Below are 15836 nucleotides of genomic sequence, written 5' to 3' on the forward strand. Positions count from 1 at the left end.
GAAGTGGTTTTTTTAAAGTGAAATATCACAACCTCTTGACTTTATACTACAGTTCCTTACAATGTACAATGTAGTACAATTTCAAGAGGTTGTGATATGTAGCACAACAAGCTAGCAAAGCTCTATAAACTGAACCACATTCCTGCACATGCTCAGTGGCATCTGCCATACACAGAACTACTCTCTGGAGACTAAAAACGTGATTTGCTGTCATTACTCTTTGGAGCTGTTTCTAAACAAATTAACGTGACTGTAATCTTTGTTGTGAAGAAACATGTCACCACAATACTTGTTGGTAGATCAGTTCATTGTTGGTTTGACTCTGCACATGTGATTTGCTGTCAATAAGAACAATATAGAAAATCACCAGACGTATCCTTTAACAAACCAAGGGACACCTACTTTGTGTTGACCTTTGTGATCTTTGTGTGTAGACACCGAGAGAGAAGTAGGCTGCACTTAACACCATCTTAAAGCTTAACAAGACCATCCTCCTGGTTCATTAATATTCTTTTCATGCTTTTGAAAAGCGCAAACAGCTCTCCAGTGCAAACACCTAACAACAGGGTCCACAAACTGTGTTAAAACTGCACAAATGTTTGTCTGTTTAAGCTTCACATAGTCAAACTTTTTTAAAGAAATAATGCTCTCCAACAACTTTTAGCTCTATTGTGCCCTTCCAAAGAAAGTCTGGGGTTCAAAGACAGTCGTGCAGATTGACAGGGCTAAATTTACTTCTATGACTTACTGGAATCTGACCTTACATATCAAAGGTAAGGTGTAAAGAGAGGTTGAGCATGACATCGATGGGTCACATCTGCTGTAAATGATTGGAGCGCCCTTTGTCTCCATGGTTGGAGTTAATGGGGATGTCAGGAAGAATGTGAGGCCACGTCTCACAGCGGAAGAGAGAAAAACACAGATGAACATGTGCATACGGTAGGAGTAACACATTTGTGTTTGTCGTTTGTGTAAAATATAGCTGATCTTCCTCTTCAGAAAGCTCTAAAAGAGACAAAGCAGATGAGAAATCAGCAGTTTTACAGCACACGTGGCTATCGATGGCCTTATTGATCGGCCTTGCGGACCAAACAAGTGACCTTTCGGTAATGTGATGGTTTCACTAACCATTGGCCGTCTCTGCCACCGTGTGTGACAACAGCACAATAAAGGTCAGTGCAGCGTAACCTTTGGGCAGTGTGTCACCTTGCTGAACACACAGACACTGATACAGAGAAGCAGGGTGGAAAAGCTGCCCTTTAACACTCCATTGTGATTGATCTGCTCTGAAGGCTTTACTCTCTTCATTCAGTGAATATTAAGTAAATCACTATCTCTGAAATTACACAGTTAATGCGCTGTCCTTAAAAAGAAACCGCTCATTAAGAGAGATTAACACTCTGTAATGTAGTCACGTTAATGGTTGGTTTTCTACCTGAGCTTAAATAATATGCCGCGGGCGTAATTACTGACACTATGAAAGTTTTGCTGTGCGTGCATGTGGAAGACTGCACAACTATTGTTTCACTGCCACTACTTTTAGATTTCATATTTTAATTAAAAACTACTTTGAACGCAGCCCCGGGAGGGAATCACTCAGAAATAAAACCGAAAATTGTAAACAAAACATTATCTAAAAATGTCAGCTGCATACATTTTCCTCTCTCTTTTCTGTCTCACTCGCTTTAAACATACACACACACACACACACACACACACATACGTATACACACACAAAAAGAAAACAAGGTTTGACCAGAGGCCATTAAACAGCCATTAGTTCAGCTGACTCACCTCTTCAAGGAACAGTATGGCCTAAGGTGCAGTGATGCACTGTGGGTCACATTATGGTTCAGTTACTGCAAAATCTCAAAGGTTAATTCAAAGTCAGCACTTTAATTCTTCAATAAATCATCCTTAAGTCCTAATTATTTTTCCTCCTGCATTTAACTGTCAACAGTTAGCACAAGTAGCGCCTCTTCCTGCCCTCGAGCCACCTTGGGACAGTACGGAGGACTAATGAGTTAACAAGCTCAAGTCTAGGTAAGTCTCTGATTAGCCAAATATGATAAGCTTGTGGATCATAATGAAATTGGCTGCATCTCATTTTCAGTAAGAGCCAGCAGCTAAGGAAGTTAAATAAAGTCTTCAGCCCTCTGCCGGTTCCCTCGTGCATTGAAGCGAGTAAAAATGAATTCCCTGTCTGCTCTGCTTGTCAGACACATTTATTAACGGACATGTGTCGATATTTATGGGCTTGGGTTCAAGGATGAAAGGTATATCTTGGTCATAATTTTCAGTTTTGCAAGGTTTATGAAATCTAGTTGATGGACTGAGATGCTTCTGATTTTTTTTCTCAGCCCTCTCTCTCCGGTCCTTTAGCGCCACGCTGTGTCTCAAACGGGCGGTACAGTTGCTAGAGACCGTGTGGGTGCGTGCAAAGAGCTGCAGTGTGCATGTGTGTAAAGTTAAGTGCGTGTGGCATGTTGCTGATCCCTCTGTTTTTCAGAAGGATACGGTTAGTTATTGGTTGGGGAATGAATCTAGACAATTTAAGGCCCTCTAAGTGTAGTAATAGAAATATGTGTGTGTGTGTGTGTGTGTGAGTGACAGAAAGTAGGAGAATCAGAGGGCTCAGTAAACACCGCCATGCACCAGAAAAGAGGGATCATGCTGTGAGGAGCTTTTTTGTCTCCCTGCCAATTTTCCCGTCAGCCTAGTTGTTGTGTGTCCTTCCCTGCAACTGTGTTTACCATCAACCTCAAGGAAACTATTCATTCCGTCTGCATTAATGTTTGTTTTTAATCCTGTCTGATATTTCATAAGTAGCTGTTTTCTTTTAAAGACACAGGGGGAAAAAAAAACGGGGGATGTTTTCAGGGTCCACAAAGCAAAAGCAATCCTGTTCCCACCATATTCCCACTCCAGGATGCTTTTCCCACTGACCCCTTACCCTGTAGAAAAGCAGACACATGCAGTATATGGGGAACTCACAATTGTCATTTTCTGGACAATACAAGGACAGTTTTTTAGTCTTTCTTGTATTGTTGATGCACACATTTTAGAAAGAGAAGGTAATTTCTGTTGGAAATCGGTGTTGTACTGCTATAAGCTGGTCAGCAGTTACATCCTGATGATAATAAAGAATCATTCAGGGACTCGAGTGACCTGGTTTATCCATCCAAGTGTCCTACATACTGTGTAATGTATGTAAGTATGTATGTTTTCTTTAAATTCAAATCCATTTAAGAGGGAATCAGGGTGTGGGGTGACGGAGCCTCCTCCCGCCCTCTGGTACTCTCTCCCCATGGACATTAAATGCTCTGTGACCCTAGTTTAAAAAAAATAAAGCTCTTAAAACTCACCCTTTTAAAGCCACTTTCAACAAATGCTCAGCTTTTACAGCTTTTACTTTTAAATGAGACTCTTTTGTCTTTTCTTCTATTTCACTGCCTTTGTTTTCTACTTTTAAGAGCGCCTTTCCTGCTGTTCCTTTGTTGTAACTTCTTGCAGATTCATTCATCTATGAAAAGCGGTAAGGGTGATTATTATTATTATTAGAGTTGCATGATTTTACAGAGGTTTTATTCCTTGTTTATTCTTATTATTTATCATTTATTCTGTTAGGATTCATAGAAATAGCCTTTTCTTTTGCTTACCTGACAGGAAGTCACGTGACTATAGGTCATCAGCTCACCTGCTGTACACTGCTGTGCAACTCTGTGTGCTTTTGAACTGATGAAAGCTTGAGGTCTGCTGAAATGCTTGAACCCTCTTGAGAGACATTTGCTGGAATGTAGGTCACATGACATTTGTGGCATGTAGTTTCACTTAAATATCGCCACACACTGGGAAGTGTGGTGTTTTTGGCTGGTGAACCCTTCAATTGAGGCAACATTACTCCTTAATGCGGCTGTGAGTAAAGAGCAGTACAACCCAAGAGGCATTTTTTCATCTCAGATTGTTTCATATAAATGATTTTTAGAGGCTCAGGGATGTGAACACATTCAAAACTTCACAAGAAAAAGCAGAAATTAGAGCAAAGTTGTAAAAAAAAATAAATAGATTTTGTGTAACTGAAATATATATTTTTCCTTTCTTACCATTTCATCATCTTGTGACCCCTCAGATTTGTCTAGGGACCCCAGTGGGAGTCCTGGACCCCAGGTTGAGAACCACAGGTCTATGGGCAGGTGAAATGTTCTACTAAATTAGATGCAAGGGAAACCTGTCATCTTAAAATCTGTATTATAACCCTATTTGAATCAATTTAAAATGCAAAAAGTGGTGTTTTGGCTCAAATCTACAGTGCATGTCCTCCATAAATACCTTGCTTTCCTCACGCTGCCTCTTCTTTTCTTCTTCTCTTTAAATATTCACTGTTGTTACAGTCACTCACCAAAAATATGATGCTGCCAGTCTCGCTGAAGCTCCCATAAATTTCCAGCAATCCATCATTCACGCCGTATTAATCACAGACTAGCTGCCATCCGCGTCCTGAATTAGCTTTGCAAGAACGGAACCCCTCTGAGATAATAACTTTTTCATCACCGGCGATGTGACGTGACAAATTCAGATGTGGATATAATGGGTAAAACAAAGGACAGATGTGTGTGGAATGTGTCTCAACGTTTTAGCATGCAGAATATCGTTCAGCGGACGTCGCTTCTGCCGTTTGCGGCTTATTGTGTATCACAAACAAAACCATATGTTTTATAACCCTCCTGTTCTGTGAAGCTTTACCTTTGACTTATAGCATTATGTAGCCTTTAATGTCTGTTTAAATGGCAGTTGCCAATATTTAAATAGTTTCTGTTGAGTCTTTGCACTTGGATCTTGAGTGAAATGTTGACATTGAGGAGCAAGAAGTTATGATTTTTAATTAGTGATTTAATTCTGACTAATAATCTACAATCAGATACATTTTGTACATAGGTTTGCATGTTGATGTACATTATTACATGCTTAAATTGAACTGGTATTTCCCTAATTTGATGCTTTATACACCTGAGACACCATTTTTCTCTGGCAAAATCATTTTAACTGAACACCGTGTGCAAGAAAACAGCTATTTTCTTTGAGAGAAAGTCTTCATTTGATAAAAGGTGCAAGTGGCAAAAAGGTCGACTGACATACAGAAAAAAATCATATCAAAGTTGGCATTAAGAGGGAGCGTTGAGGAGGGCTGATTTGTGATCTGTGAGAAACTTGTTTTCTGTAAAGTTCAAAGTGTTTGAGGATCGAGTCCACCGGGAGCTGTCATCCATTAAAACGTTTCCTTTCTTCCTGACAGTCGCACTGCTTTGTATCTGTATTCAGGGTTGTGTAATATGTTGTCTGAAACTTGATGTGTGCTGCTGCTATCTTCTTAGCAATGTCTCTCTTGATAAAAGACATGTAGTCTCAGCAGTGCTAACCTGACAGACTTTAAGGGTTTTCATGCTACATCTGGTGTCAAAATATGTCTATTTGCATCATACGCTGGCTCATCATCTTATCATTTGTAAGATGATGTATCTGCTCGGAGATTAAGTTTAATTGTGGTTGCAGGATAAGGTCTATTGGTTTTGAGTAAGACAGACAAGGAAGTACATTTGCCTGCATCAGTGAAACTATGTCCATCCATTGCAATGAGCACATAATTCAGTTCAGTGAGAGTGCGGTGATATTTGACATGATACTGCCATCCAGTGGTATAATTCATGAAGTCACCACTTCTATTATAGCAAAATGATCTTTATAAGAATTAAAACACACAATGATACATTGTTGGCATTTCTTTAATAAACATTTGCCAAAGGAGGAGGGTGGGGGACAAAATCATTTTAGTACAAAAAAAAAAAAAAAAAGAAAAAAAAAAAAAAAAAAGACATTGTTTGTTTGAAGTTGGGTTACGTGTGTTTGTTTTGCTCATGATTTTACAATACCTATTGGAAAAAAGGCATGTGGAATTTAAAGTGAAAACAGCCTTTCTCCATGAAGTCAGATCAGATTTGCTGCAGTCATCCAAGTGCTACCAGTCTCTCTGGAACTAACAGTCCTTTTCCTCAAATAGCTCCCTGTGCTGATACCTAAAGCCATCAACCCAATCAACTGAGCCATCCTTGTTTCAACATAATCATGACCATAAAAAAAAAGAGGAAACTACATTACTGGTCATATTCCTAATTGTGCAGATAAAGCACATCATCCGTTTCCTTTCATAGCTAAAATAGTTTCCGCCTACTTCAGTCAGTAGTGCAAAACATTAATACTACTCTGCCCTGGAGCAAATTACAGAAAGGCTAAAGGTAGAGGTTTAAAATTTACCCGGCCTGATAAATGTACACTCAAAAAGGTAAAAGTTTAATTTAAAAGACAGCAGAATAGATTACAAAAAAATATGAAAATGGTATGAGCAAGAAAAGCTCCTCCGGTGTTATTCAGCTGTCCTTCTGCAACGTACTCCGCATTCCAGATCGAGGAGGAATACAATGCCTTACACAGAATTAAGTTATTACAAATTGAGTGTGCATCTCCAGATCCCTCTGGTCTGGCCTGAGAGGCTCCAGGCTCAAAGTTGAGTCCTCTAGCCTTTTGTCCATTGTTACAAACTGCCATTTCATATTTCCAGTCTATCAGAAAGGCAGGCCTCGTCCTCTGATTGTTGCTGTTGAGTTCACGTGTGGGACAAAACCGAGGGGTAGTGGCGGAGCCCCGACCTGAGAAGGGGAGCCCCAAGGTTGGCCTGGTGCCGGGATGGGTGGGGGAGGAGGTACACCATCCTTTCTAGTCATGCTGTGGTTGTACAGGTGGATAGCACTGGGGTTGGGCTGTCCCTCCACATGTAAGGGGCTGTGATTGTACTCGAAGCGGTGGTCCTTGTCCCCGGTGAACACCATGCTGCTGGCTCCAGTGGCTCCTGCGCTTGGGGGGAAGGGCTCAGGGTGGGCAGGGGCCAGAACCCCTGCGGCAGAGGAGGAGCCAGCGGCCTGGCTGGGCCCGCTAAACACTTCCCTCAGAGTGTGAGGTGGAAGGCCTCCACCTAACATGTGGCCCATGTAGCTCTCCCCGAACCCCGCAGGAGTGAAGGGTGGGGGAGGCGGATGGCTGTATTCTCCCCCGTATCCGGGCCCTTCTGCGGTAGGGAGAGGTGGGTAGTCCGGCTCTGGGGGTCTCCCTCCGTCACCTCCACCTGCAGATGCGATGGGGGGAGCGTGGCCTGTCTTGGGCTCAGGTGGTGGCTGCCGGTAGTCCAGGTCAGCGTGTGGAGGTGGCTCTGGAGGCTCGGGTGGTCTCTGGTCTGGGGGCAGGATGGACACTCCACCTACCTCTGACACTGAAAGACAAAATAAAATAAACGTTGAGGATTTATGTTTCAAACCTATTTCCTTTTATCTTTATGGTAATGAGTTTTACTTGTACTGACTACGGCTCTTTCCTAAGAAGCTTTCTTGGTATTATCCGTTTTCTTTTTACATAATTCGAGAACAAAACTCTCACACTCTTGTGTTAAACTGCCTCTCTAAATAGATTAAAACAGAAAAAGGCTTACCTGGAGAGACAGGGCTGGGCTCTGGAGGCTGTTTAACCTCTGGAGGAAGAGGAGGGCCCCCGGGTGCTCCTGCTGCAGGGTTGGTGCTCTCCACCCCTTCTCCGCCACCATCGCTCGGTTCCTGCCTCTGAGCCTGTTGAGCCTGGAGCAGTTGAGCCAGCAGCATCGTCATGGCTGTCTGAGTGGCGGCTGCGGCCTCTCCTTCCGGGAGACTTGACGGCGCAGACATGGGGGGTGAAGGAGGCTTGGGCATCGGGGGTGTACGGGGCACTCCTGCTGGAGCAGCGGGCTGGGGAGGTTTGGTGGGTGTAGGTTGAGGAGGAGGCGGCTCGGCCGGGTCGGTGGGAGCTAGGACTTTGGAGATCTGCTGTAATGTCTCCTGGTTGACCTTTGTGCTCATGGTCTGCACAAACTGGGCCGTGTTCACTGCGCTCTTGGGCTGGCCGAGGAAGTTTAGGAGGACTGCTAGCTGCTCCTGGGTCAACTGGGAGTTTGGACCCTTTGGGTCTGCAAGAAGACGGAGCAGAGCCATATTATAACTCAGTGTGTCAGCGCGTATGCTCATTGGATCAAAAAATTTAAAAAAGGACATTTGTACTGGCAATATGACATGAAAGATCAAGTGAAACAAGTCAGACTACAAGTATGTCTGACCAGGTGGACTCATTCCTAGAACAAGGACCAATGGTGTGAGGATATGGAGCCCAACAGTAGTCTAGAGAGGAGCTTTGTTCAGTGTGTCGTCTATGCACGTGTATGGTCTTTAGAGGACGTACATTAGGAAAGACAGGTTAACTGAGAGTAAGCGAATGAATAAATTACATTCTGGATCCAAGACATGTTTGGCCAAGATCAATTACTCCAGGCTTTTATGACCTCTAAAAGTAATATTAGGTATTTAAGTCTAAATTAACTCGCATATGTTCAACAGATTTTACAATGAGTTTTCAGTATATTAGTTAAACCAGTTATACTTGTGTTATTGGAGTTCACTGCATTACTCGAATCTAATTTTAATTACGTAACACCTTCCATGCAGGTTAGTGCAAGTTCAAAGTGCTCCACAGGTGACTGACATGTCACAATATGACAGTACAAATATAAACGGTGGTCAGACTTACCCAGCAGCGCAGAGGCAGCTGCGTTCTGGGCTTTGATGCCTCCAGGAGCAGGGAAGCCCTGGGGAGTGTTACTGCGGCTGTCGTCGAGGCCCAGTTCTTTACGGGGCGCCTTAGGAGCTGCCAGTTCCTCCGGCATCTGCTTCTGCCGCCGGCGTTTCTTACTCCACAACTCGTGACAGTCTTGCCACAGTGGAAGACTGGAGAAATGGAAATGGTTAACATGGTAAACCTGATTAAGAAAAAAAACCAAACAAAAACAAAATAGGAACCGAAACATACTCTGGTGGGGGCATTTTGTCCGGGTCCACGTCCTTGAGGAACTCGCTGCCTAACGCCTGTTCAGCCGTACAGCGTTTGCTGGGGTCCAGGTTTAGCATGTGGTCAAACAGGTCCAAGGCAGACGGAGGAATGCTAAACAACAACAAATGGGTTCTCAGTAAAGGAAATTGCTGTCCCTAAAATATATATAATTATACATGATATACATATACTTACAAAGCGAACTCCTCTCGTAGTCGTCTCCTGTACTGTTTCTTTGGTTTCATGGTGTTAAAGAAGGGAAGTTTTATTACATCTGGCCAGACGGCGGGGCATGGACTTCCACATATTCGGCTAAAAGACAGAGATACATTTATTCGAGCAGAACGCAGCAACGTGTGGACACAGCTTCTGACGGTTAAATAAGTAAATAATAGACAAAGTAAAACATCAAAAGTGATGATGTTTCATACATTTTAAAAGAGGGAAAGCTGAATGTGTTGCAGGAGTTTTGTTGTTTCCTTCAGCCTACCTGGTGTTTCTACTGATGCTTTCTGATCATGAACTTTTCCTACAGTTTCTACCTCAGTCAGTGACTTACAGCATTTTCCCAAAATTACTTCTGACAACAACAAGATAACTGGCCTGACTTGTTGCTTTACAGTGCATCACGTTCGTCTTCACTGAGCCAATTTTATCTCCTCCCACACTACCACAACTGTTCCAACTGGCTAAGTGAACAAATAAAAAGGGAAGAAAGTAAATCAGAATCAGGTTTATCGCCAAATAGGTTTGCACAGACAAGGAATTTGCCTCGGTGTTGTTGTGATTAACAGTCAAAAATATAGACAAAATTAAGTAAACCTAAATAATATAAAAAAAAGAATTTACAATAAAAATATGTAAAATATATTCTAAGTGAGAAGTTGTGTTATGTCCATTTTCATAAAAGCCTACATACCTTACAGCTAGCTCTACAGTTCCTGCAGCAGAGAAAGCTGCTTTCACTGAATTAATGACTGTTTTCACCTTTCTTCTAACAAGGGCAGTGATGTGAAGTAAGGCTTGTTAATCAAAACACATTTGCGGCCGTGCGGTATTATGGCCAAATGAGACCATCAGTGAGCAAATTAGCGGAGCTTATTCTTCACTTCTTCTCAATAGCTTTAGATAGCTGAAATCTCTTTTTCAGTCTATGTCTCTGGTTCAAGTGGGTTCACCACTATGAAGGAACCAGTCTGGGACTCAAAACCAAAACGTCTTCCTCATTTAGTGTAAACGTACCTGATAAGCTCCAATTGGGCGAGCTCCTGATTAGCCTGAAAGATCGGTTTCTTTGTGAACAGTTCTCCAAGTATGCATCTATAATAGACAAAACAACACATAATTCATGATTATAATAACAGAACAGTGCCACTGACTTGATAAACAATTACATAAATACACTTCTTTAATATCAGTCTTGCTCTTACCCGCAGCTCCACACATCGATAGCTGGCGTGTACCTCTCCTCTCCCAGGAGCAGCTCCGGGGGACGGTACCATAGTGTAATCACTTTATTGGTGTATGGTCGACTGGAAATGAGAACGCATACGAGTTTGTTACCATCATAATCATAAAATATGATTGCAAACACTTGTAAATATTAATCTCTTATGTGGGAAGACAGCTTAGCATGTGAGGAACAATGAGTATCTATATAGGATATATATCCCAGGCTCACCTCTCTTCAGAGTTATACAGCCGAGCGAGACCAAAGTCTGCAAGCTTTATTTGACCTCTGATTAGGAAAAAGAAAACTGATTAAATCTAGTCCAGAAAACATGCTTGATAATGTAATAAAATGTAACAAAGAGTGTTCATTCTGCTGCAGTGTAAAAAACCCTGAGGACTCACTTGTTGTTGAGCAGAATATTGGAGCACTTGATGTCTCTGTGCAGAAAGTTCTTCTTGTGGCAGTAATCGAGGCCCTCCAGCAACTGCCGCATGAAAGACTTGATGTGGCTCTCGTTGAAATGGACCAGACCAGACTCCAGCAAACCCATCAGGTCGTGGTCCATGTACTCGAATACAAGATAGAAAGCACCTAGAATGGAAGAAAAAGATTTAATCATCAAAAGACAGATATCTTATTGATAAATTGTAATATTATTTGTTTTATCAGTGCAGTCTTACTTGTGAGGGCAAAAACATATTGTATACCTTTATCATTCTTGAAGTCCAGAGCATCCTCCTTGTCTGTGACGATTTCCTTCATGTTTATGATGCTCTTGTGGTTGAGTTGTCGCAAAATTTTTATCTCTCTGATGGCTGTGATCGGGAAGCCCTCCTTTTCATTGTCCAATCGAACCTTCTTCAAAGCCACCATTTCAGCTACGGGACAAAAAAAGGGGAAACTGCATCTTAAGACCAGATCATGAGACGGTCTCATCCTCACAGATTCTCAGCAGTGACGACGGTCTAACTTTAAATACGGAGGATTATCAGTACTCACCTGTGTCTTTGTCTTTAGCTTTGTACACCTGACCGTAGGTGCCTTCCCCTGTGATTCCAATAATCTCAAATTTGTCCACACAGCGTTTTCCCCAGTCTATCTCAGTTTCCTTAATCTCACCATATCTTGGGCCGCAAATTCTGGGATTTACAAGAAAATTACAGATACAAACGTGAATACACGATAAACAGTGGCAGAGGAAATACTTACATGTAACATTAAATACAATGTAACATACTTAGGCCTTTTGCGCAGTGTTTGGGATTTTTTGTCCTCAGGTGGGCTGTGTGGGGAAGATGTACCACCAGCAAGTTCGGGGGGGAGAGGCAAGTCAGACAGAAGTTGACGGGCCTTCCGGTCTGACTTCTTCTTCCCTGAGAGCAAGCTGTCCTTCAAGCTGATGGAAGAAAAAATGCAGGAGATAAAAGAAACAGAGAGAGTGAGTAAGTCATGACAATCAAGCATAAACATTTTAAGTCAAATGACCCAACAACACACGCGTACCTTTCTCCTTTATCCATGTGCTCAAGAACTGTTTGGGGCAATGGGAGGGATGACATATTAGAGATGAGTGGACCAGTGGCTCGTTCCTTGTCTTTGCCCTGTCCAGATGCTGGTGCTTTCCTCTTATCCCGATGTACAGAGTCATCTTTCCCCTTTCCGTCTCTGTCCCTGCTGGTCTGGTGCTCGCTGGTCCTCTTGGACGACCTGTCAGAGGGGGACTGAGGCTGGCTGGATGTGGGAGTTCTGGGACCTTTCTCTGGTGGTGGTGGAGAGGGAGGGCGGCCCTTTCTGGATGCGTGATTGGACTTAGGGCTGGGCTGGTGTGCAGATGAGGAGCCCTTGGTTGGTGTAGATGTGTTGCTGGAGTTCTTGGCCTTGGCGGCTGCTTCTGCAGCTTTAGCCTTTTTCTGCTTACTGAGCTCAGCGGCGAGACTGGTTTTGAAGGTGAGCGTGCTCGGAGAAAGGCTAGAGGGGCGACTGCGGGAGCGAGAGTGGCGGTGACGGCTACGAGAACGTGAATGCCTTGAGGATGAGTATGGACTTCTGCTACGTGACCTAGCAGATCGCCTGGAAGACAAAAAAGAAAACAGGAACACTCTTTTTAGATTTTGTCATTACGACACAAACTTCACATGACTATTTGACTTTTTGGCATTAGATAAAAATCTAGTGGGTTTCCCAGTTTGAAGAGAATTTTTATGTACGGCACATATACAACAACATATCAATCAAGTTATTACACCCACCCTACCAATTGCTCAACAGATTGCGAAACAGACTTTTGGAAAGGAACAGGCAAGCCAACAACAGTGGAAAAAACCCACAAAGCCACATTAAATAGAAATTCTGTAACTTTGTCCTTCTCTGGGTTGTACAACTGTAAGAATTACATTCATAAACTTCATTAAGAGGCAAAGTTCCTTCATAAGCCTAAAGCATTAGCCGTCAAATCTGAAAGTGTTGCTTATTATAACAAATCAAATCAATACACCAAACAAATAAACACACATTAATTTATAAGACCTCACCTGACATCTGGACTTGGGCTCAGGGACTTTCTGTATGGACTTCGTGATCTCCTGCGGTTTCCATAAGGACTTGAACCAAACTCTCCTTGCTCATATGGACTGTGTCGGCCATAACTCGGGGACCTGCGCCAGTTCGCTGGGCTCACAGGGGACCTCTTCCTTTTGTTGCTGGAGTATGAACTGGGTGACTTTGGCATATTATATGCCCCATACACATCTACATCCCGGCTGTAATATGTGGAACTGGGAGAGAGTCTTTTGCTCCCATAAGTTGGACTTCTTTTAGATATCAGCTGGTTATAACCACCAGGCGACTGGTAGCTATACGAGTATGATGTCCCATAGGGACTTTCTGCTTTGAAACCAGGACTTCTCCTGTATGCCCTGAGGTCTTCACGGTCATCTCTGTAAGATTGTGGAGCATCTCTGTATGCAGATGGGGGCTCTTTATCAGATCTTGTTTTACTTCTGTGCCTTTTTGAATCCCTTTTATCTGCAGATTGTGAGGACTGACTTGTAGATGTCCTTTTACCATTTCTGTCATTGCTCCTCGTAGTGTCTCTGTGGTTTTTAGAGCCACTCAGGCTACCTCCACTCCTAGCTTTTGAGGAGTCTCTCTCCCGGCTCTGGCGGTCCTTTTTCTTGCTCTGCTCCTTGTCTTGCTTGCTCCTTTCAGATGGTCCTCTAGTTTGCTCGTCCTTGGTGAGGCAGACTGCCTCCCGGTCTCTTGGGTGACTTCTGTCAGGGGATGCTGGTCCATTATAGTCACCAAAGTCAACATCGCTGAGCCGCTCCACTGAAAGCCGGTCAGCATGGGGGTCAAGTTTAGGAGAGGGGCTCCCAGAAAACCGCTCTGACTGGGAGCTCACGTCATCATACTCTACCAATGTCCGGAGTTCAACCTCTTTTTCAAAAGTGCCTTTTCGGTCATTGCCAGGGTCTTCTGTTGTACCGACATGCCACAAGTCTCTTCCCTTGGCCTGTCTACGTTTCTTTCTACTTGAAGCCGATGAGCGCCTCTTCTCACGGTGCCTCTCCCGCTGGGCAGCACCGCTCCCCGGTTTACTGCGCCTGTCCTGCCTGTTAGCATTTCTCTGAGCGGAGGGGCTACGTCCCCGACCCTCGCGAAGCACCTCTGAATTAGGCATTTATCTACAAAATTAACGCTATAGCCAACACGGTTTTGAGAATAACCTTTTATATATTATGTTACTTTACTTAAACTGTGGAACAAAACATTGGGTAAGCGGTGTAACAGGCTAGTTAGCTGACGTTAAACCAGAATTCACATTTAGACAGCCAGCCAGCTAGCCAGCTAAATCACAAGCTTAACGTTAGCATTACGAAGCTAGCTCGGCTGAGAAACCCGATAAAGCGGAGTTAACTCAGACGATAATTCATGACACTCGATGCTGGCAGATTCAGTCACACAACAGCCACAATATGGTGTTTAGTTAAAGAAGCCAGTCGATACTCAACCATTGTAGTTACTCCGGGACGGACATCTCCGGCTAATGCTAGTCAGTTTAGCCAGCTAGCCTCCACTAGCTGCGTCCTGCTAAGACAGTCGTATTCCACTTCATGGTCCAAGCACAGGCCTCCACATTTAAAATCCAGATCTTCTGAAATGTTGCGGCTTCTTGCAAGCATGTATATCCATTAAGCGGATAGTGTTAAAGTGAAAGTAAAAAAACTCACAAACTTCTCGCCTCCCATCACTCTCCAGTGTGCAACAAGGAAGTGGATAGCACGCGAGTTGGCTGGCTAGCTTTCTTTTCTCCTTGCGTGGAGTTCAAGGCAACTCAGTGAAGATGCAATAAAACAACTGCCATTCAAAGGCTGCTTTCACGTATCCTGCCGGGGTCGTTGCTCCCGTTCGCAACCGCGATGTCAAAAACAGAGGCAGCAGGCGTCTTTCCGGGTAAAATGTGCTCAACAATTCCTTGAATTTATTTCAAAAATCATGTAACTTTGTTCGCAGTGTGGCTAATTGTGCAGCTCGCCAGGGCCCAGACAGCTTTCAAACTACAGGCCTGGTGCGTCGGTGTGAACCAATGATACCCGTATGCGTAATCCAGATCAGAGGTTACGTCACCAGCGAGGGAAACCCTTACCTCCACAATACAATATAACACTGATAATAACCACATACTGTATAATAACCTGTAAAACATTTTCTTAAAACATTTAAAAGTCTCACTCCTTACTTAAAAAAATATGTTTTTCCTCTAGTTCTTTCAGTTGGTTGTTTGAGCTTCACTGTGCAGGATGATGTGTGTGCAGAGTTTGACACTTGAAAGCTGTTTTCACTTTTATCTGCAGAAAGTGGAAATTTTCTCTGTGCTCATTGAAAATCTGATTTTAAGGGGTGGAACTACAAGCGTGATTTATGACATCACAAATAATTTTGAGGCCAATCTTGGTCCAATATTCAGATTACACAAGTGTGATGTGGGAACTTGAAGCCTCAGGTGCATAAACACTGAGAATAGACTTTACAGTGAAGTAGGAGACATGTCTGGAGGAGATATTTAAGAATAACATTAAAGTGTTGCGCACATCTGCACATCCTGAATCAGTGCCTTGTTTATTTTGGCATCGTTACTCAATGAATGAACAGTTTTATTTTCATGTTTGCTCATTTGCATGAACAATCCCTCATAGACACATTAACTAACAACAAAACAACTATTATAGCATGATAACCCACCATTATCTAACAGCACAATACATCAAGCATCATCCAAATATAAATATAAACCGCCTACAAATGATGCTCCAGGAGATATCTCACAATGCAAACACAGCTCCACAAGCACAAAACACAATATACAAATCTACATATGCATCCATTAGTGCCAAATATTGTATATTTGATCCATTTCATAAACCAATAG

General features: G+C 43.0%; 1 protein-coding gene across 1 annotated transcript; it reads right to left on the minus strand.

Annotated features, from left to right (window-relative positions):
• Positions 1-5762: 5762 nt before the first annotated feature.
• On the minus strand, positions 5763-15005 carry cdk13 (cyclin-dependent kinase 13). Its single transcript, XM_044339739.1, has 14 exons — positions 12940-15005; positions 11912-12478; positions 11646-11804; positions 11408-11547; positions 11116-11286; positions 10810-10999; positions 10637-10693; positions 10386-10487; positions 10198-10275; positions 9151-9267; positions 8935-9066; positions 8656-8852; positions 7535-8041; positions 5763-7318 (listed from the first exon to the last, which is right to left on the minus strand). The coding sequence occupies exons 1-14, from the start codon at positions 14085-14087 to the stop codon at positions 6618-6620; spliced, it is 4266 nt and encodes a 1421-aa protein (XP_044195674.1). The 5' UTR covers positions 14088-15005; the 3' UTR covers positions 5763-6617.
• Positions 15006-15836: the final 831 nt, after the last annotated feature.

This window comes from Thunnus albacares, chromosome 21, assembly GCF_914725855.1.
Source record: "Thunnus albacares chromosome 21, fThuAlb1.1, whole genome shotgun sequence".
Classification (NCBI taxonomy): Eukaryota; Metazoa; Chordata; class Actinopteri; order Scombriformes; family Scombridae; genus Thunnus; species Thunnus albacares.